This window comes from Aptenodytes forsteri, unplaced genomic scaffold, assembly GCF_000699145.1.
Source record: "Aptenodytes forsteri isolate BGI_AS27 unplaced genomic scaffold, ASM69914v1 Scaffold486, whole genome shotgun sequence".
NCBI classification, from domain to species: domain Eukaryota; kingdom Metazoa; phylum Chordata; class Aves; order Sphenisciformes; family Spheniscidae; genus Aptenodytes; species Aptenodytes forsteri.
In genome coordinates this window covers 461,385-481,451 of record NW_008795717.1, presented here as the reverse complement: position 1 = coordinate 481,451, position 20,067 = coordinate 461,385, and the positions used below count along the sequence as shown (strand labels likewise).

General features: G+C 43.5%; 2 protein-coding genes across 2 annotated transcripts in view; one reads left to right on the top strand and one right to left on the bottom strand.

Moving 5' to 3' along the window:
* Positions 1 to 8,114, top strand: part of LOC103902488 (retinol dehydrogenase 12) — an 11,153-nt gene extending 3,039 nt beyond the window's left edge. Inside the window, exons 3-8 of the mRNA XM_009283548.2 lie at positions 1,396 to 1,514; positions 2,311 to 2,466; positions 2,767 to 2,871; positions 3,269 to 3,478; positions 4,336 to 4,525; positions 6,519 to 8,114. Coding sequence (XP_009281823.1) covers positions 1,396 to 1,514; positions 2,311 to 2,466; positions 2,767 to 2,871; positions 3,269 to 3,478; positions 4,336 to 4,525; positions 6,519 to 6,621 — 883 coding nt within the window. The 3' untranslated portion in view covers positions 6,622 to 8,114. The remainder of the gene's footprint in view (positions 1 to 1,395; positions 1,515 to 2,310; positions 2,467 to 2,766; positions 2,872 to 3,268; positions 3,479 to 4,335; positions 4,526 to 6,518) is intronic.
* Positions 8,115 to 10,911: 2,797 nt separating this feature from the next.
* Positions 10,912 to 20,067, bottom strand: part of ZFYVE26 (zinc finger FYVE-type containing 26) — a 49,486-nt gene continuing 40,330 nt past the window's right edge. Inside the window, exons 34-41 of the mRNA XM_009283532.1 lie at positions 19,295 to 19,510; positions 16,968 to 17,165; positions 16,442 to 16,644; positions 15,432 to 15,573; positions 14,841 to 14,900; positions 13,313 to 13,495; positions 12,458 to 12,502; positions 10,912 to 11,330 (exon numbers count right to left, since the gene is read on the bottom strand). Coding sequence (XP_009281807.1) covers positions 11,121 to 11,330; positions 12,458 to 12,502; positions 13,313 to 13,495; positions 14,841 to 14,900; positions 15,432 to 15,573; positions 16,442 to 16,644; positions 16,968 to 17,165; positions 19,295 to 19,510 — 1,257 coding nt within the window. The 3' untranslated portion in view covers positions 10,912 to 11,120. The remainder of the gene's footprint in view (positions 11,331 to 12,457; positions 12,503 to 13,312; positions 13,496 to 14,840; positions 14,901 to 15,431; positions 15,574 to 16,441; positions 16,645 to 16,967; positions 17,166 to 19,294; positions 19,511 to 20,067) is intronic.

The window sequence follows — 20,067 nt, the reverse complement described above, 5'->3', positions numbered from 1 at the left end:
GGTGTTTGTAAAGGGGGGGGGTTGGAGGGCGAGTGGGAACCTGGCCCGGTCACGACACGATCGTGATCAACCTCTTCAGGTAACGACGCCCGTGACTCCCCGGGGCCCTGAGCGCAGCGTTCAGCCCGACCGTTGGGGCTGTGGTCTACCTGGACTTCAGTAAGGCCTTTGACACTGTCTCCCACAGCATTCTCCTAGAGAAGCTGGCGGCTCACGGCTTAGACAGGTGGACTCTGCGCTGGGTCAAAAACTGGCTGGACGGCCGGGCCCAGAGAGTTGTGGTGAATGGAGTTACATCCAGTTGGCAGCCGGTCACGAGCGGTGTTCCCCAGGGCTCAGTTTTGGGGCTGGTCTTGTTCAATATCTTTATCGATGATCTGGATGAGGGGATCGAGTGCACCCTCAGTAAGTTTGCAGACGACACCAAGCTGGGCGGGAGTGTTGATCTGCTCGAGGGTAGGAAGGCTCTGCAGAGGGACCTGGACAGGCTGGATCGATGGGCCCAGGCCAACTGTATGAGGTTCAACAAGGCCAAGTGCCGGGTCCTGCGCTTCGGCCACAACAACCCCATGCAGCGCTACAGGCTTGGGGAAGAGTGGCTGGAAAGCTGCCTGGCGGAAAAGGACCTGGGGGTGCTGGTCAACAGCCGGCTGAACATGAGCCGGCAGTGTGCCCAGGCGGCCAAGAAGGCCAATGGCATCCTGGCCTGTATCAGAAATAGTGTGGCCAGCAGGAGTAGGGAAGTGATCGTGCCCCTGTACTCGGCACTGGTGAGGCCGCACCTCGAATACTGTGTTCAGTTTTGGGCCCCTCACTACAAGAAGGACGTCGAGGTGCTGGAGCGTGTCCAGAGAAGGGCAACGGGGCTGGTGAGGGGTCTGGAGAACAAGTCTTACGAGGAGCGGCTGAGGGAACTGGGGGTGTTTAGCCTGGAGAAAAGGAGGCTGAGGGGAGACCTCATCGCTCTCTACAACTACCTGAAAGGAGGTTGTAGCGAGGTGGGGGTTGGTCTCTTCTCCCAAGTAACAAGCGATAGGACGAGAGGAAATGGCCTCACGTTGCACCAGGGGAGGTTTAGATTGGACGTGAGGAAAAATTTCTTTCCTGAAAGAGTGGTTAAACATTGGAACAGGCTGCCCAGGGAAGTGGTTGAGTCCCCATCCCTGGAGGTATTTAAAAGACGAGTAGATGAGGTGCTTAGGGACATGGTTTAGTGGGCATGGTGGTGTTGGGTTGACGGGTGGGCTCGATGATCTTAGAGGTCTCTTCCAACCTTAATGATTCTATGATTCTATGAAACCTGGGGCGCTGGGTGCCCAGCCCTGACCCGAGCCCCCTAAGGAGGGAAGCAGCCCTCGGACCTCGTCCCGTGACTGCTGCCACCCTCTCTTGCAGGAGGTATGTCGCTGGAGGACAGTGTAAGTCAACAGCTAAGCTGGAGGGGAAGGTGGTGATAATCACAGGAGCCAACACAGGCATCGGGAAGGAGACTGCCAGAGACCTCGCGCGAAGAGGCAAGTCGCTGGCCTTCATCAGCAGGCATCCCCATGCAGCTGATGCGTGTGTGCCTATGCGTTCAGTAGTCCCTTTTCTGGATCTAAGGGAGGAGTATTTTATGCTCACATTTAAGTGAGCTGGATTCCAAAGTTATTTCAGATGAGCCCAAGTGTTGCTTCTCCAGAGGCTGTAAGCACTTAGGTTGGAGTCTCTAGTTCCTCAGATGGTTTCATTGCTTGAACTCCAAAAATGTGTCTTGTGACATGAAAATGCTCTGCACTGCAACTGTTTTGAGAGGACTGGGGAAGTTCCTGATATCGCTGGGTTCTGCTTATATGAAGCTGGGAAGTGCCATAGGTCCACTGCTGTGTGCTTTAGTTATTCATGTTTCAAGCTAATTTGGTTTAAATGCTTTTTGGGTAACTGGTAAGGAGATTAAACTACCTGTTCACAATCCGTTTAGAAATTACTCTGGCTGGAATCCAAGTATCTTCATGTGCTCCTGGCTTGACATTCCCATTATAGGGGTAGATATAACCCTATCATACCAGTGTTGTGGTACACACTCCTGACCTGGGAGAACCTGGACAGAGGCACTTCAGATGTGCATTTTCCCAGTCTCGATCGGAGCTAGCAACATAGTAGGAAAGGCTTTGTTCCTCCCAGCTGCTCCCCTGACTGATGCCAATTCCCTAAACAAACAGTACGTTGTTTGTAAGCACTGTGTGTAGTCAGCCTGCTCGTCATAGCTTTGATCATCCAGTGTGCTCCAGTGGTCTCAGCTTCTGTTCCTGCTTTTTTCCCCCCTTGCAGGTGCGAGGGTGGTTGTCGCTTGCAGAGACATAGCGAAGGCAGAAGCTGCAGCCAGTGAAATCCGAGCTGAGACAGGGAACCAGCAAGTCATTGTGAAAAAACTGGACTTGGCTGATACGAAGTCCATTCGGGAGTTTGCTGAGAGATTTCTAGCAGGTACAGTCTCTAGATCCTTCCTTTCAGTGAGAATATTTTACCAAGGACTGCTGTCTGCTCTTCTAGCAAATGCCAAATCCCTGACCTGCATATCCCTGTGCCATGTTGGGTACTGCAGTTCACAGCAGGGGCTTGTCAGAGGCCATGAGCTAGTTTGTGGTAGGAGACTTATCCTTATTTTACTGAGGCGATGTGGCTGCAACTCAGAGAGGTGTGGGTTTTTTTGGCTGACTTATGCCACCTTCTTGTCTGTCTTTGGTCGCTGTTTCCCTGTTTAAGGATATCTCTTGTTTCTTGCAGAGGAGAAGGAACTCCATATTCTCATTAATAACGCTGGGGTAATGTTATGCCCTTACTCCAAGACTGCTGATGGCTTTGAGATGCACCTGGGAGTCAATCATCTTGGTAAGGCCAGCGGAGTCATGTTTGCATTCAATATCTGTGGCAAAATGCCAAAGGAAAATGTTCCTCATCCTTCCTTCTTGGGGAAGGATGGAAGGCCAGAGTTAGAGTTCTGGAGATGCAGTGCAATGTATTTGCTTATCATGGACCCAGTTTAAGTGTCTGTACACGTTACCTGGGACATTTGAAATGTATGACAGCTCCAGCTTTTTGAAGCTGAGGAGCAGAACTTAATGGCCCCCAAAAAGTTTAGCTGTTGATTCAGGGGGGGGTCTTCTTTTCCCTGGACTTGAAATGAGGGCAGCAGTAAGATATAACATGTAAGTAATATATTTTAAGTACTTTGAAATTCCAGCAGGGGGACCCTTCAGAGAAGGATGACATTTCCTCTCACCCCTAGGTCATTTTCTCTTGACCTTCCTATTGCTGGAGCGTCTGAAGCAGTCTGCCCCAGCCCGCATAGTGAACGTGTCCTCACTGGCTCATCACGGAGGCCGAATCCGCTTCCATGATCTCCATGGTGAAAAGAGCTACAATCGTGGCCTCGCCTACTGTCACAGCAAACTGGCTAACGTGCTCTTCACCCGGGAGCTGGCGAGGCGGCTGCAAGGCAAGTCCCAGAGGAGAGCGGAGTGTTTTTCTGCTTGGCTTTTGAGCACCATGGATGAGGACAGTGGATTGAAGGAAAGCTCTGGAAATTGGCTATGCAGAAATGAAATGGTTTGAGGCAAGGGCCACTGACAGCTCTTTGCAGGAAGAAAATATCTCCTGTCTGTGGAACCAGGAGACTTAAAACACTAATTGTCTTTACAACAACAGGGCAGAGGAGTTTAGTAGCTTGGCACAGTTGAATGTATTTCATTTTTCTTTGCTGCTTGGCAAAAACTAGCTGCATCCATGCAGACAATTGTGGTATGTGGGTGGAAGCTGAAAAAACAGAAGGAACTGTTCAGCTACAATTGCAGTCTCTAATAGAAAAAGCTAATGTGTACTCAGCTACCTTAAATATTGATGACCTGTAGAACAGAAGCATAGGACTAGACAGTACCTCTTAAGTCGCAACATCTGTCGTAGCCATGTCATTCAGTCCTTTTCATAAACTATAGTATTTATTTTACTAAAACAGAAGCAGTGTCTTCTCTAGGAAATTAGTATTACAGTAAATCAAAAGAAGCTGGTGTTCTCAAAAGCCTGATGGAAACTCCTGCTGTTTTAGTACCCAGGCCCTCTAGCACATTGTTTAGCAGAAGGCATGTAGTGACTGCAGTGTTTGGAAGGGAGCGGGGGATGCTCCAGCAAGCAGGAACTACAGAGGACTTCACTTACTCTCTCTGTATCCGTGCCTGGACTGCTCCTTTAAGTTGTAGAGTATCTGCAGGTAGAATTGAGGAGTATATTACCCTTTTCTTTTTTTAAAGGCAGTTTGATGCATGCAGATTTGTCCTGGACTACTTTCTTTTGCCACAGGCACTAAAGTCACAGCAAACGCTCTCCATCCTGGTTCTGTCCATTCTGAGCTGGTCCGGCACTCATTTGTAATGACGTGGCTGTGGAAGGTATTCTCATTCTTCTTGAAGACACCCTGGGAAGGAGCTCAGACCAGTATCTACTGTGCAGTAGCAGAGGAGCTAGACTCTGTGACAGGACAGTATTTCAGGTGGGTACAAGCTGATGGAGTGATATGCTGTGAAAGGCAACCTTGTTGGCTGGGGAAAATGAGACACTGTCATTCTTCATTAAGAAGGGACTGGGTAGGAGGCTAGCTGATAAGATTGAGAGTGACAGATACTAGAGCATTACCCCTTCCAGGTCTGTTGCAGTGGATACCGTGTTAGAAGAAATCCCTAACCTGTGCAACACTTCACACAATAGCAGGTCCTTTAGTGCTAGGAGTATCAACCGTACTCAAAGTGCAGGAATGCCTGTCACGTGCTCAGAGCTCTAATCCCGATCTGCCTGGGACTTGGGCAAATCACTTTTCAGTAGAGCTGTTTAGTTAGTGAGGTCACTTGAGTCAATCCTGGGAAGACCACTTTGGTTCTCAAAGAGAACCAAACAACAAAGTTGTTTTACCCTACTGGAGCAGAAGGGACCTGTGCTTGCAGGGAGCTGGGAGGGTTGATGGTGCTGCAGACCTAGGAACCGAGATTTTAGGACTGGCATGTGACAATATAATTTGGTTCTCCAGTGTGACGGCCCCACCAGCTGGGAGGGACTCCTGCTGGGATGCTTATCACTCTGTCCTGCAAACTGTCTGGTGTAGCTCCCACTACAAACCCTGTTGTTTCTTCACTTTTTTGACTTACTCCAGGACCCTGCATAGTCATGCCTTTTCCCCCCTCACCAAAACTACAGACCAGAGCAGTTCCAAGTCATCATCATCATCCTAGATTTGAAGACTGCCATTTGAACGGATTCATGCAGATGTGTCTGACAGCTTCCCACTGGGTGCAGAGCAGTGTAACAATACTGGTTTTTGGGAAATGAACATGAAAAATTTGTCTTCCCCCCCCCCATGGATACTGTTGGAGTCTTTGCATCTTTGCAGAGCTTTCCCCTTGTGATATGTGACCAGATTAGTCCCTGTAATGACTGTCTGATCTTCACTTGGGAGTTTGTACCATCTTAATCAGACTTGAGTATATAAATAGATGTCTTAATCTTCCCTGTCTGTCCTAGGATGTAAATGGAGCATTTATGTGCTGGAGTACAGAAAACCGGTGGATTTTAAACTTGTAAAAGAAAGGAGTTTTGGATTTGGTGGGAAATGAACAGCTTCAGCAGTAATTCACAATTTACATTGGACTAGCCTAAAATCCTTTTCACTTTCCAGGCAATAGAATATAAAGCACAATATAGACGTCAAGAAAAGAACTTGCATGCCACAGCAAGACAGGTGGAGTCCACCAGAGTCATTTCAGGAACATCAGAGACTGTGCACTTAGAGCTCTAAAAACACTAGGCTGGACAGAGATCTTATGAGATGCAATTTCTTCTGTTTTCTTAAACTCCCATGTTATTGCAGCATCTAGTAGTACAGCTGAGGACACATGATCTCTGTTCCAGCCAGAGTGCTGTCCGATTGCAGGAGCTGAGAAGAAAGGAGCCACAGTTCAGAGGATAATGGGAAAGGGGATAACCATACGTGGTTATTACAGTATTTTTATTCTGGGGCAGCTTTGCCTTTCGTCCAATGGCACTATAGTGGGATGAATAGGATGGGATAAATAGTTTAGAATGAAGGGCTGTTTGAGTGGCTTTTTGTAGTGTTTGCTAGAAAAGGTGCTCTTGAAGAAGCTTGGTTAGCGTCTATAGCCCTTTTTAGTGGTATTAATGAGAATGTACACTGAAGAGTATATAGTAGAGCATATATAGATTTCTTTAAGAGTTGAGACAACACATAGAGCTAGGCTTGCTTGCCAGTTCTTGGTGCCGTTGGGAGAGACTCTTCCCTAGCCAGTTGGAAAGAAGTTGGCTTAGCACCAACCCTTGTTCATTTCCTAGATAGCCTCCCACCTTTCTTCAACTGGTCTTGAAGTTAAGCTGATAGAAAGCAACTCCCTTATCTTAACACAGACACTTCAGTGTGCTAATGCAGATGGAGATATTTGACTTAAAGAAATAAAAATAAAAAACCGTTCCTCTTACAGTGATTGCCAGCCAGCATACGTATCTCCACGGGGTCGGGATGATGAGACAGCAAAGAAACTCTGGAGTGTGAGCTGTGAGCTCCTCGGCATCCAGTGGGACTGAGCAGCGCAGACCTCAAGCGTGAGCCTGGCTGAGCCCAGCGATGCTTCTCCTGGGAAGAGCACTGCTGAGAGACCTCAGGACTAGAATGCTGATACTTCAGCTGCTCTAATGATGGCTCTATGGACACAATCTAATGTGAATTTCTGGAATATTACACTTAAGGATTGAGATTTGTAAGCAACCAGTCCCCCTTCCTAGCTGGAGACTTAAGAGCACCGACGCAGGGAGCAACCTTTGCTTGGTATCTCACCCAACAGCCAGAGGCTATTGTTCTCTGGCTTTAGAATAGAAATGGAGGTTGCAGTCTTAGGTTTAGATTATGAAGTAACAAAGAATTACCTTTATTTAAAGTTTTTTTTCCTAACAGTAATAGTAAAAAGGTAGGACTCTGAACTTACTTATGATCTGTGAGGTTATTTTCCTACTATTATTTGACCTGGCAGAGTGAAAGTGCTTTAGGAAATTAGATTTTCTGGCAGTTACATGCAATACAAATGCTCTCAAGCACACAGAAACAGGTGCTGGCCTTTTTGTGTCAAGCATTAGGTAAAGATTTTAAGGGGAATTAGTTATTTTTCTCTATAGTCTCTGTAAGAAGCTGGACCCTAGCCACTGAGGTATCTTGGCCCCAAATGCCTATTGATTGTAGTAAGTTAACTGAGGGTTGGCATATCTTTTGAGAACCCAGGTCTCAGTGCAAGTGACTGGGAGGTTAAAAGCTGCAGGAGTGCCGCAATTGTGTGTTGGCAAGTTGTCTTATTAAAAAAAAAAAAATTAACATCTCTCCTGTGAAGCATCAAGCAAAGATGGTGTAAAAGTTGTCACACTAAACCCCCCCAGCTGCACTTTAAATGACTTCAGAACCTAGAAAAGAGAGCAGAATGAGTAAAGAACAACTCAACTATGTTAAAAAACATTAAACAACTTCAGCTGAGACTTCAGCTTTAAGTGACAGCAAACTAGCTAGAGCTAAATAGCTGAAGCAGAGGTCAGGACTATCTTGATACCATGGTCAAGGTAGCTACAGGACAGGAAAGTAGAACTTGCACAGAAATCCTTACGTTTGTCTGCCCAGCAGTTACTGGCCTTGGCTGGCCAAGGCTGCCAGCCGGCCTTGCAGTACCATACAGCTTGCACTTCCAAAAGGCAGCTGGGTCAATCCACATAGTAATGGGGCTGCTCCCCTGGAACTCTAGTGCTACTTTGGTGCAAACTGCTGGAGTGTGATCCATAATCGGAGACTATTTCTGAAAGAATTAAGCAGTTAGAAAACAAGTGCCACCGCTCATAGGATTATCTTGTGCGATTCTGAAAAAAAAAAATCTGGAAGTTTTTGGACTTGCATATGAGCATGCCACTGTGACCAACTGCCACTTTTGGGAAACAAATGCTAATTTTATGATTAACTCTTTCTGCCTGGATGCTATCTATGCAGATCAGTCCTGTGCTACCTCTGAGCAATACTAAATAAAGCCATTTTCCTTTTACAACAGGAGACCGTATCTTCCTTCAGAAATGTTGCATCAGTTTACTTGGTGTTGCTGTTATCTGCACCTGCCTTACTAAGGTAGAGAATTCAGTCTGGGTAACATTTTAAAGTCCCTTTGTGTTTCTCGCTGTCACTCTACCTTTTTTCCTCCCTCTTTATGCTTCATCTTGAATATGAAGCTAAATCCACAACTACAATGTAGCAGCAGAATGCTACCTCGCATTGCAGGCTTGGCCTGCTTTTTCTGTGTGATTCCCTGATCTTGAAAGTGGCTTCCAGGAGCAATAGAAACCATTTTAAAAAAAGGAGAAAAGTGTCTCTAGGCTGAAGTATTTTGCCCTTGCAGGTCAAAGAAGTCTGATCGTAGATTTAACATAAGACATACAACTACACCTTTCCATAGACACACACCTACTCTTTTTGACCTTGGGCAAGTCATTTGTACCTTCTTCTAGGCTGATCTGTAAAATGAGGGAACTAAAGCTCATTTAGCTGTCTCAAAGGGAGGCTTGTAAGGGAGAGTTAGATTAACTTGCAAAGCTCTCTAAAGAGGATTACTGGTTTGTGAGAGTACCTGTATGAGGCTGAGCTAGCTACCTAGCTACTCGGAGGACTTCTAAGGATGTGATACTCCAGTTGATCTAAACGTTGAGGACGCTGTAGCAGAGAGAGATTTTGCATGACAGAACAATTCTCCCCCTTCTAATTACTCTGCTAAGCATAGCCAAAAGCAAAGTACAGATCTAGAAAGAGAGCCCCAGCTATGCTGAGATAAAGAGCAAACAGAAGATACGTTAACAGTCATAATACTTTATTCTCTTTTTTCATTGTAAACAAACCTTGGTCATTAATAGAGAAGTTCTTTTTAACTGGCAGTACTCAATCCCTTTTTGATGCTCAAAAATTCAAAGCCCCTTGATAATTGCACTATTCGTGACAAGGCAGTTAGTCAGGATCAAAATTCCAGTTCTGCTGGTAAGAGAAAAATCCCTATGATTCCAGGTTAAGAACATCAAATTACAACAAACACTACATAAAGTGCATCAGGTACAGTGCAAAGAGGTCAGGAAGAAAGGCAGGTACAGAACTGACTGGTCTGCATGGCAAACTCCACTCTCACTGCTCTATACAGCTAAAGGAACTCGAGCAGAAAAGTAGGTATTACAGCAATGCAGATCTGGATACCCACAAACCGTAAAACCTCCTCCCCATAATTAGAGATTTAGAAATGATCGAAGACATGGATAGTGTCATGTTTTAGGATTAGCCTAATGGCTGGAGTCTGATGGAAAGCTAGGTCAGTCTGGCCAAGAAAACAAAAGCAGCTTTCATTAGTATTGCTCACTAATGAGAGAATGCAAGTCTGTGGTCAGGAGATTCTGAGAGCTAAATGTGGTCATTTCTGACCACTTCCCTCCGAGTCATTTCTAGCCCTGCTCTAGCGAGCGGAGCACCTCGAAGGGAGGTGTTTGCTCATGAAACACTAAAGGAGATAGACGAAGCCCTTTCCAATACCATGGAAGTCTGTTCTGTCACTACAGTGAGCTCGGAGACAGTGCAAAACTCTTATTTGACAGTCTCAATTATTTTATGTACTAAAACTATTTACAGGTGTATTACACTTCAGAAAACCTGTTGTTTCTTTTGAAGTCAACAACTAAACTTTTTAACAAAAAAAGTGAACTAGTTTTCCTACCTTTTGTGCTGAAATACATGTAAACAGCAAAAACAAACTCTTGTGGAGTGTCATGTTTTGTTCTGTTTCTTTCTGAAGCTCCTACTACTGTCTACCATTCTTCTGCCCATTTCTCATGTCCCAGTCACGGTTGCAGAGAAGCAGCTGCTTTTTTCAGCATCCCTGAACACAGCCATTACACAAAGATTCCTGCTTTTTCATAAACCCGAATTAACCTAACACTTCCAGAGCAAAGCCTGTCAATATAGCCTATACAGTATGCCCAGTTAATAAAAATTTAGTCTGGTGTTCTATTGTACCTGACAGGGACAGATTATTCTGGTAAGGAATAAATCCCTGTGTGACAGGGATACAGACCACCTGTTGAATTTTACCACAGCTTGCTCTATCCATATTGTCCGCTGTACCTGATGAAAAACTGTGGAAGCTTACTGGCAACTGTTCAGTGATAAAGCTGCATCGCAACAATTTATTGGATATTACCATAGCAAAGAAAGAGGGACATGATTTTTCAACTATTTTAAAGGATTATGTTCCCTTTGTACTCCCCTTACAGGATATGCCCTTTATAACTTCACCCATCTAGTAAGGGCTCGAGTGCCATATGTATGGCACACAGACAGTGTGACTGGTAAGTAGAAACCTGCCATGAAGAATCAGTTCCTACCTTTTCAAACAAACTAAAGAAATTGCGCACATTGTACTAGTGGGGAAAAAAAACAAAACCAAAAAAGAATAGCAATAGTTTGTATAGAGGCTTAAAAAAATCTCTGAATTTCAGTCTTTGTAAAAGAAGATCTCTCCAATCTTGGAAAAAGTTTACAGGAAGCCAATAATCACAAAAAGTTTTATACTCTAGGCTACACTGAGTTGATGAGAATTTTCTGTCTTCTCTATATATGTTTTCTGGATTAAAAATAAAAAACATACAATAAAGTTTAGTGCCTTTCAAAAAAAAAAATTCAGCCCCCCCACCCCCCCAAACAACAACTACTTCCCCCGCAAACTAGAAACAGAAGTGCTTCTCTTCCATACACCTAAATTCTTGCTTGTTCAGTTTGAAACTGCTGCCCTCCCCGCCCCCCATCAAAAAGATAGCCAAAAACCACCCTGAGGTAGTGAGTGTTTGTCAAAATACAGGACCGGCACTTGTAATTTAGTTCCCTTCCTTTCACCAGAGGCACATTAGCAGCATCCATTTGCCACCAACATCAGCCAAGAGACTTCCATTTTACCAAGAGATCGCTGAACCACACGCCTTTAAGCTGTCTTGAAGCCTTCCCCTTCTGTATGATGGTGAATGTCAATTACTTATTACTTCCTAGTGCCCTGGGGAAACCGATTTCTCATTTTGGGCTGGTGCACCGAGAGCCATTGGGCACAGATGGCCTTGACAACATCATCTCCGCTGTTTTCAGCCAGCTGTCGCACATGCTGGACTAGCTGCACCGCTCTGGTCTTCTCCTGTCTCACTGAGACTAGATAGGCAGAACGCAACTTGTTGCACATCACATAGGCCTGGATCTGAAGCAGAAGAGGCAGTCAGAACTTGGTTAGAAAGCTGTAGTACACTAACAGGACAAGCTTAAGCAAAGATTCACTGGAAATACCTAGTTCAGGAGCGTGTTGCACAAGGAAGTAGCAGCATATTATGAAGCAGAGTATGGCCTGGAGCAGATCCCAATGTAAAAGATGGACAGACAGCTGTATTTTACTAAGTTTGTCTCTTGTGGAAACTCCTTTACTGTATCACCATGAAATTAGCATCAGAAATCCTATCTTGTGCGTTAATTTACCATACCCTCATAGCAAAGAGTCTAAACCGGTCATTTTCTTCCATTGCTGGCTCTAGAACAGCTCACATCTTTCGACGATACATCTTACATAAAGGCACAATGAAAAGCCCATTTTTCAATCTACATACAACAATGAGTTTGTCAGTTGGAGCAGGACAGAGGACAATCACAAATCTTAAGATTTTATTCCCAGCTATGCCACTCAGGATCTACGACAATCCACAAACGCTGAGCCACAGCCTCTTCATCTATAAACATGCATCTACAGTTCACATAGTTATCTGTGACTCTCCAGTGGCTTGGCCAGCTGGTATGAAAGCTAACAAAGAAACCGAGTAGTTTAGGCCTCGCTTCCTCTATGAAAAAAAAGTATATCGGAATTGGAGAAGTTTTATCATTTAATTCTCGATCACAATAGAAATAGTATAACCCTGAAACAATAAGCTGAAACAGTCATCTTGGAGGTATGTTGATTCTCACTAGCTGTCTGCTATTACTAGAAACTTACATGCACCTATGTGAAAAGTTGGATAACAAAACCAACAAACCCACCAGTGCGCCTCTCTGAAATACTTTTCCTCCCACTAAAACAAATGCCTAGACCTCACTCTGAGGACTGTCAAGGAACTAATAGGGATAACGTCAATCGGTACCTTCATGTCACAGCTCTACAGTCACACACACCACAGCCTTGAGGAATTCACTGTGATTTCTACAATCTAGGAAGTGGCCTTCAAAACTTTGGCTTGAGTGAGGATGAGAGAGAAGAGGGTGAAAGAGAGCACATAGCCTGCAGACCAAGCCTGGGCTGTTTAGCTCTTGCTAAAGGAGTTCCTCTACTGTACTTTTACTTACCTTGTTTTCATCACTGTCCATATCCTGAATCAGATTATCGAGATCCTGTATCCAAAGAAGGGAAAAGGTGTTCACATTTAGAGTGACTATAGTTTGCAGACCTTTACCCCATCAGGGACCAAACCCCTGCATAGAGGAAGGGCTGCTGAGGTCACAGCTAGATGGTTACATTGTCTCAACTGCAAGTGCTGCAGATGTAGAAAATACAAAGTCCAATTCCTCCCTTTACCACAGCTTCTCTTGCCTGCCATGTCTGTGGGGTATCCCTAGAGAATGCTATGAGCCTGGGAGTCCCCCATGGACATGGCTCACATTGCATGAAATGAATTTGTAGGTTCTCTGCACCCCAGCAGGAGTCAGCCCCTGTGGACCACTCTGACCCAAGGGGTGGACTGCGTCCCCTAGTCTGATTAGTAGAACTTCATAGAGGGCATCTCCTTCCTTCACTGGGATGGGAAAGACACTGTGGTAGTCAACGGGAATCTTGAAATTGTTTCCTATGGAGGCAGGAGGTTTCTGTGTTAGCCAGGGAAGCCTCATTGAAGGGAACACTCCCACCCCAGTCAGGAGCATTTGGCAGGATCCTGTGAAGCAAAGATTCTCTCCCCATCATGGGTACTTATTCGGGAAGTGCAGGGTAGGAGCATGCTACAGCTACTTATTGTTTCCTCTCAGAGTAACTTGCATAAGGCAAACCGCACACTCCCACCTTTAAACCATGCATGTAGTACAGAGCCAGAAGATATGAAGGACTCACTAAAAGAGCAGCACAGGCATCATGGGATGGTTTCCCTGTAGCCTGTATTGTATATATCCATTTTACTTCAAAAGGGACACAATGCAGGACAGAATTACCTCAGCAGGAATGTTCTTGAACTCATTTAGACAGTTTAGGATAATGTTATCCCCATCATTTTTTGCTGCAACTCCAGACTCGTTGACACACTTGAGGAGCTGCCGGATCTCACTGTACTTCTGCTGCTTCACCAGCTGCTTGGCCACTTTGCTGTACACTTCTGTAGCCTCCAGCTGGAAGTCCTAGAGGTAGTTAGAACATCAGAGCAAGATGTTAAATGTTCTCAGCAGGTTTTCTCACAGGGAGTCTATACAACTGAGACAATCTCCCCTAAGGACAAAATATCACACCATGCTTCAAAAGTCAAAGTTGTTTTGAGGGCTTCTGATTTTCCAGTCACCACTGCTCAGGGCTGGCTTAAAGGTTTTCTATAATTAGACCGGTAAAACTCAATTTTGCTCAAGAACAAGAGCACTGTTACCGCCTCCTTTTCAGGGGTGGCAAAAAAATCAGTTTTATTTCTTCTGGCAAAATATCTTTTGTAGGTCCCTACCCACCTCTCCCTCATCTAGCAAGCTCCCACTGTATTCCTCCAGCCACCCCACCAGCAGCCACCCTTTGCGTACCCAGAGAAACAGGAGGCAACTGACCATCATACACCTCCCATATGAAGGAAGAGATGATAAAAGCTGCGGACTGATCCTGCCATGAATAAGGCAAGAAAAGAAAAAAAAGGAAGGAAACAGAAGTGATGCTAGGCAGCTGGACTCGCTGCTCCATTTTTACTGGGGGGCGGTAGTGACTGCTGTTGCTGCTAAGAAGTGCTATTTTCCTAAGGCTCTCCATCTCACTACAAACAGGCGTTCTGCCTTGTACACCCTGACCTGAAAGAAGGAGCAGGGCCTGCCATATCCACAAATACTCTTTCAGTGTGCCACCTCTGTCCAGAAGTGGCCCTGCTATACCCTCTGTCCCAGACAGGAGACAACTGCAAACTGCACTGCTTGAAGCAGTATCTTTTAGCAGCTCCTAATATATGGATGAGAAACACAGAAAAGTTTGGAGGCTCATGAGCTATGCTGACTGATAAGCACCTCAACTTCTACCCAGACGTGAGGAAGGAGAGGTCCCCAGAGAGAGTTTCCAGTTAATTAGCTTTGCGCTCTCAGCCAGGAGAATAGTACAGAGATAGCCCTGGCCTTATTTATTCACTGTGTCTTTGCATGGCTATCATGAACTGCAGAGAGCTACGAAGTCAGAGCTCTCTACTCATGTCTGTGATTGTGGTTTTCCAGAGTTAAGTCACTGAACAAGGTGCACAGCAAAGGAAAAGCTGTGCTTAATTCCTCTGTAGGACCTAATTACTTTGGAACTGTCCTACTGAAGCAGCATTTTAATTTCCTTACCAAGCTTCCTCCAAATACACGGACATTTAAGACTTGAACTAGTGACTTTTCTCACAAGAGGTTTTTCTTTTTGGGGATTAAAAGACATTTTGCAAAAAAAAAAGCCTTTTGCTTAAAAAATTGCTGCTTGCAGGAGTTACTTTTGTAATAATAGTGCTTGTTATATCAACTTTTTCCATACCTGAAGGACTCTAAATGCAATCCCAAACCCCTCCTCAATGTTTTTGCCTTCCAACATGACCTGAAAAGAGAGGCATAGACAAGTTTGGGGATGCATATTCCTTTTTCATTACATACAGTTAAATAATAATGCATTTCCAGATTTTGCCCAGAGGCCAAAAGACAATGCATTACTTCAACAGAAAACAGCACCACCCCAACAAGTAGAGCAAATATAGGGTCTATTGTCACACACTGGTTCTCTGTGGGACATCGGGCAAGTTACAGAGGGAGCTGAGCTGAAGTGAAGAAGGGTTAGAATAATTGCAGTATTCGCCTTGCTTCAAAACACAATAGGATGTATAGTCAAAAGGCATGTTACTATTTGTATTTGGGATCCTCTGCCTCTGAAAGTTTGAACTTTGAGGAGAGGAGCTCCAAGTTCTCACGTGTTCTCTGCTACTTTGAGGAAAAACATTAATTTTTCATAAACGGTAGGTTGCGTACATGCACAAGTAACCTGCCCATGAGTAATACAAGAGGCTGCTCCAACCTGTATATCATTAGTATTGTTGACGAAAAATAGAGCTGTGTTTGAAATAGCAATAAGTACCTTGCAAGCAACATCCATTTTCATGTTATTGTTTCCAAAGAGTGTGGGCAAGGAGGAACCTGTCATCTGAGAGTTTCCTGAGCTCTCACATCGATGCAGGAACTTTGTTACTTCCATCTGCAGATCAACTGTATTGATGTGCCTAGATAGAGGAAAAATTCTGACTTTAGTTTGAAATAGAGAAAGGTGTCAATTATTATCTGTGTGAACTTAATTTCTTGAACACATTTCAAAATAAGACATTTCCAAACAATAATTATTTTAGTTACTTTTGACTTTGTCTTTTGTGTAGCCAAGTCTGCAGCAATGAGACACTTTTCAGATCTGTGCACTTAGCATGCATCACAAGCTGAAGGTGAGCACTTGTTCACATTATTTCGAAGTGAGCCAGAGAACCTGGATCCCAAATAAATATCTGCTCCCTCTTTTCCACCTCATCACACACATTCCCCCCCACCTTTAAGTTAGAGTCTAGCCTAAAAAAAAGAAAGAAAAAAAGCCCCTAAGAAGACCAAGATATAAAAGCCCACGTACAAGAGAGATCTCGCTAAATTTACACTCCAACTTTTGAATACAGGGATTCAGTTATGTCTGGCACCTATAACAACTTGTACATAGTTGAACATTGTGAGTTAACCCCAGTAGGCAGCTAAGCACCACAAAGCTGCTTGCTTTGTGGAAAGGAAAGGAAGAGTAAAAGCAAGAAAACTTGTGGATCAATATACAGCTGTCTATGCACTGTAGGGTTTTTGTTTGTTTTTTAAATTAAAGGAAGGTAGATGATACATAGACTGATATTTTTAGTAGAAACAATTGCTCATCTCCTGAGTTGGGTTTTGGGGGGAAAAGGTAATGGGAATCCTACACTTGCAACTACGTAAGAGTCAGATTTGGGTCAGGCACAGCTAGCATGTGTTAGCTAAAGCCAACTTAAACACAACCACGGGGGGGGGGAAGACAAAAGCCTGAATTTCCCCTTTCCTATAACTTAGCTTCTTGTTTATAGATACCTTGACACATCTGTAGCAGACATTTTCTTCCGAAAAGTGAATGCCATTTTTTTCCTTCCTGAACTTCTTGAGACCTCCTGCAGATAGACTTTGAGATGATCCTTGATCTTTAGAAGCCATGTCTGTTTGCCTCCGAGTTCAGTGTAAGACTTTGCTCCATGAGTGAAAAATCTAATGCAGGTCATGGCAGCACGAACGTGATCCTAGAAGAAATATACTGAACATTAAGGCGGACCAAAGTACACCACCTTCATTAATCATTGTCTGTACTAAAGTGCTCACACAAAGCAGACCATGATCTGTTTTCTTTAAAACAGTAGTTAAGCTACTGCAATGCACCAGATCCATGACAAACACATAGCAGGTCAGCTTCAGTCAGGCTCAGGCCCTCCTATCTGTTTTTTAGGATTGTACAGTAGCAAAAAATATACTTGTCCATCATGCAGATTTACACCAAAGTAAATAAACAAAAGTCTGACAGTATTCAACATTTCACTGAAAGAGATGGCACTGACCCTCATCTTACCTTCATGAACTGTTGCAGCTCATACAGAATATGGTAGTAGTTCTTTCTCTGCAAGTATTTGCAGGCTGCAATCAAGTAGACTCCCCAGCTCTCCAATCCTGGATCAATGGTTTCCAGCAAGTTCTCCAACATATGCAGTTTTCCACTTTCATAACTTGGAATGAAGATCCCTTCAATGAACACTTCCGATGGGGATTCCTACACAAACATCAGAAAGGTAGCTTGAAGCAAAGCCACTGTGGCTTGTTGATTATCATTATATAACATAAGGGAGTATTAAGTGACAGAGATCATAAAATTAATAAATAGTTTAGCTTGGAAGGGATTTTTGGAGGTCATTTGGTTCAAATCCCCACTCAAAGAATGGCTTCCAAGTTAGGTCACGCTGCTCTGGGTCTGTCCAGTCAAGTTCTGAGCATGACAAAGTAGGGCAATTCAACAGCCTCTCTGGGGCGCAGTTCCCATGTCTAAATACCCTCATCACAAAAAAAAAAAACCCCACACCACTTTTCCTCATATCCGGTTGGAATTTCCCTTGCTCCAAATTGTGTCCACTGTCTCTTACCGTTTTACTGTGCACATGTGATATAAGCCTGGCTTTATCTTCCCTATAATCACCCACTTGACAGCTGAAAATAGCACATCAATCTCCTTTTGCCTTCTCTTCTTCAAGCTGGAAAAACCTAGCTCTATCACTCTCCTCATATATCATGTGCTTCAGGTCCCTAGCGACTTCGGTGGCCTTCCATTAGACTTGCTCCACTTTGACAATGTCTGTTTTGTACTAGGGAACCCAAAACTGGGCACAGTAGTTCAGATGAAACCTCACAAGTAGTGAGCTGAGGAAGATATTTACTTCCCTTGACATCCTGACTATGGTCTTGCAAACGCAGCCTCACATATTAGTGTTACTATGGAAAGAAGCATGTGTGACAACATGGCCTGCATAAACTTTTTAAAGACATGATATGGAATTTTTTTTTTTTAAATCTCAGAGTAAGATGCAAGCTACAAAGCCTGTACAGATAAAATGTTTCCAAACAACCAACTGCAAAATGTTTCATCAGAAGCCTAGTACCTTACAGCTTTAAGGTAACAAACCTTCCTCTCTGGTTTGCATGATCACTATCAGTCTCCTTGTCCAAAACTTCTACATCAGATTGTATGTCTAGAGTATTTTCAAAGTCTGCTACTTAACTAGTGAAATTATTTCACCAACATTGCAAAAATATGCAACTTTTCTTTAAAGGCAAGTTTAAACTGATATAAAGGACACATTTGAAAAGCAAATTTAATATGTAGATGAGTATATGAGCTTAGAATGGCTGATGATACAATGAGAAAGCAGAGCTGATAAGACAACTTGAATTTTCTTTTAATAAAGCTCATAAGCAGACTGAAGATAATGGAATTTGGTGTTTCAAGTTGTACATTTTCAATAAGAATTATTTCAAATAATAATGATAAAAAAATCAGTAAATCAAACACAACCACAGAAACTTAAAAAAGAAAACAAACAAAACCCCACACACTTATCAGCTTTCAAGCTGGTGAGATGTAATGGATTCACATCTCCTCCACATCTCCTAAGAAGCACCCTTAATGAATTAGTGAGAATCTTGTTGGAATAATGTCTAGGTTTAATTGTAATTTAGCACCAACAGAACTGTTTTCTCCAGACATTCTTAAGCCCTCCTATATTATGCAGTTTTCCTAAGGGAGAACTGGAAACCACTTTTTAGCTTCCCTCGATTTCTGTCCTCTGGGACATGATCCTGTATTCCCTTATATTCCTTACAGAAGTGCAAACGTGGGTGTCTGATTCAACAAACAATACCAAGAGACAGAGCCACTGTGATAGAGATTAAAGCATCTAGTGTTATCAGCATGTTGGAATTAAAAATTTTCCTTCTCTCTTCTGAACTGTATGACAATAGTCCCAGGTTTTCAGCTTTGTAGAAAAAAGACGAAGTGCTGTTGATGCAGGACCTCTACCAAAACAAATAAAGCACCTTCTCCTCTCTAGAAGCCACTGTTTCAACACAATGAAGAGAGATTAAACCCAAGATGAAAAAATAACTTTGGTCTTTAACACAATGAAGAGAGATTAAACCCAAGATGTAAAGACCAAAGTTATTTTTTCATGTCACTGAATTCTTGGCAGTCACTGGATAGTTCATATAACAACATTTAGGACCTCAGAAAACTCCTGTGCAGAAAACCACCCAGAATGCTGCATGATGCTCGTTACCATCTTAGACTGGCCTTGAAGTCCTCTTAGCTACTTTTCAATTTCAATTTAGGTGATGGCAAATTAGATTATTTACCTTATTTAACAAGTGAAGCAGTGCTTCTCTCATACAGTCATGCCTCATGTAAAAGCTTATTATCGCCAGATTAGTGCCGTAACTATGTAAATAGAACAAGCACTCCTGATAGTAGCTGTTGTGTTGAATCTTCCCCTCGCACATCATCTCCAGAGAGAGACTTCTCGTTCTCAGTGTTGCTTCAAGTTCCCTCAACGTGGTAAAGTAATCATCATCCTGCCGTTAAAACAGAGAATCAATGATAGGCGATGAGCAAGAGGAAAACTTTCTTTTCAGTTAGATCTTGTCACTCAGCCCTGAAGCATTTCTGTTATAGTTGTTTTTAAAACAGGTATCACTTTAGAGGGGTGAGAATCCAATAACGCTTTTTATAAATACTAGATTGGAACCCTGCTATCAACAGAGGTGCTGAGTGTTGCTGTAGCTAGCATGGCTGTTTCCAGGGACAGACAGCAGGCTTATTTATTTAAACACAATTCCACTCTCAACAGCTACTTCAATAACCTAGTTCAAACAGGCTTTTTTATTCTCCTAAAATATGTACTACTAAGAGGTCTTTCATCATTATGATTCTGCAGATAACTTAGTACTAAAAGTCATTTTTTGGTACCTAATCAAAACTTCCAGAGCTAATCCCAAACCATGTAATGCTTTTTGACAAGGAAAGAAGAGCGGGACAGCATTTGTAAATTCTCCTTTGAATTCCTGCAAAGTTATCAGAGTTTCAGTAGAAAAAATGGCATCACCGCAGCATCACAACATATTGTTGGGAT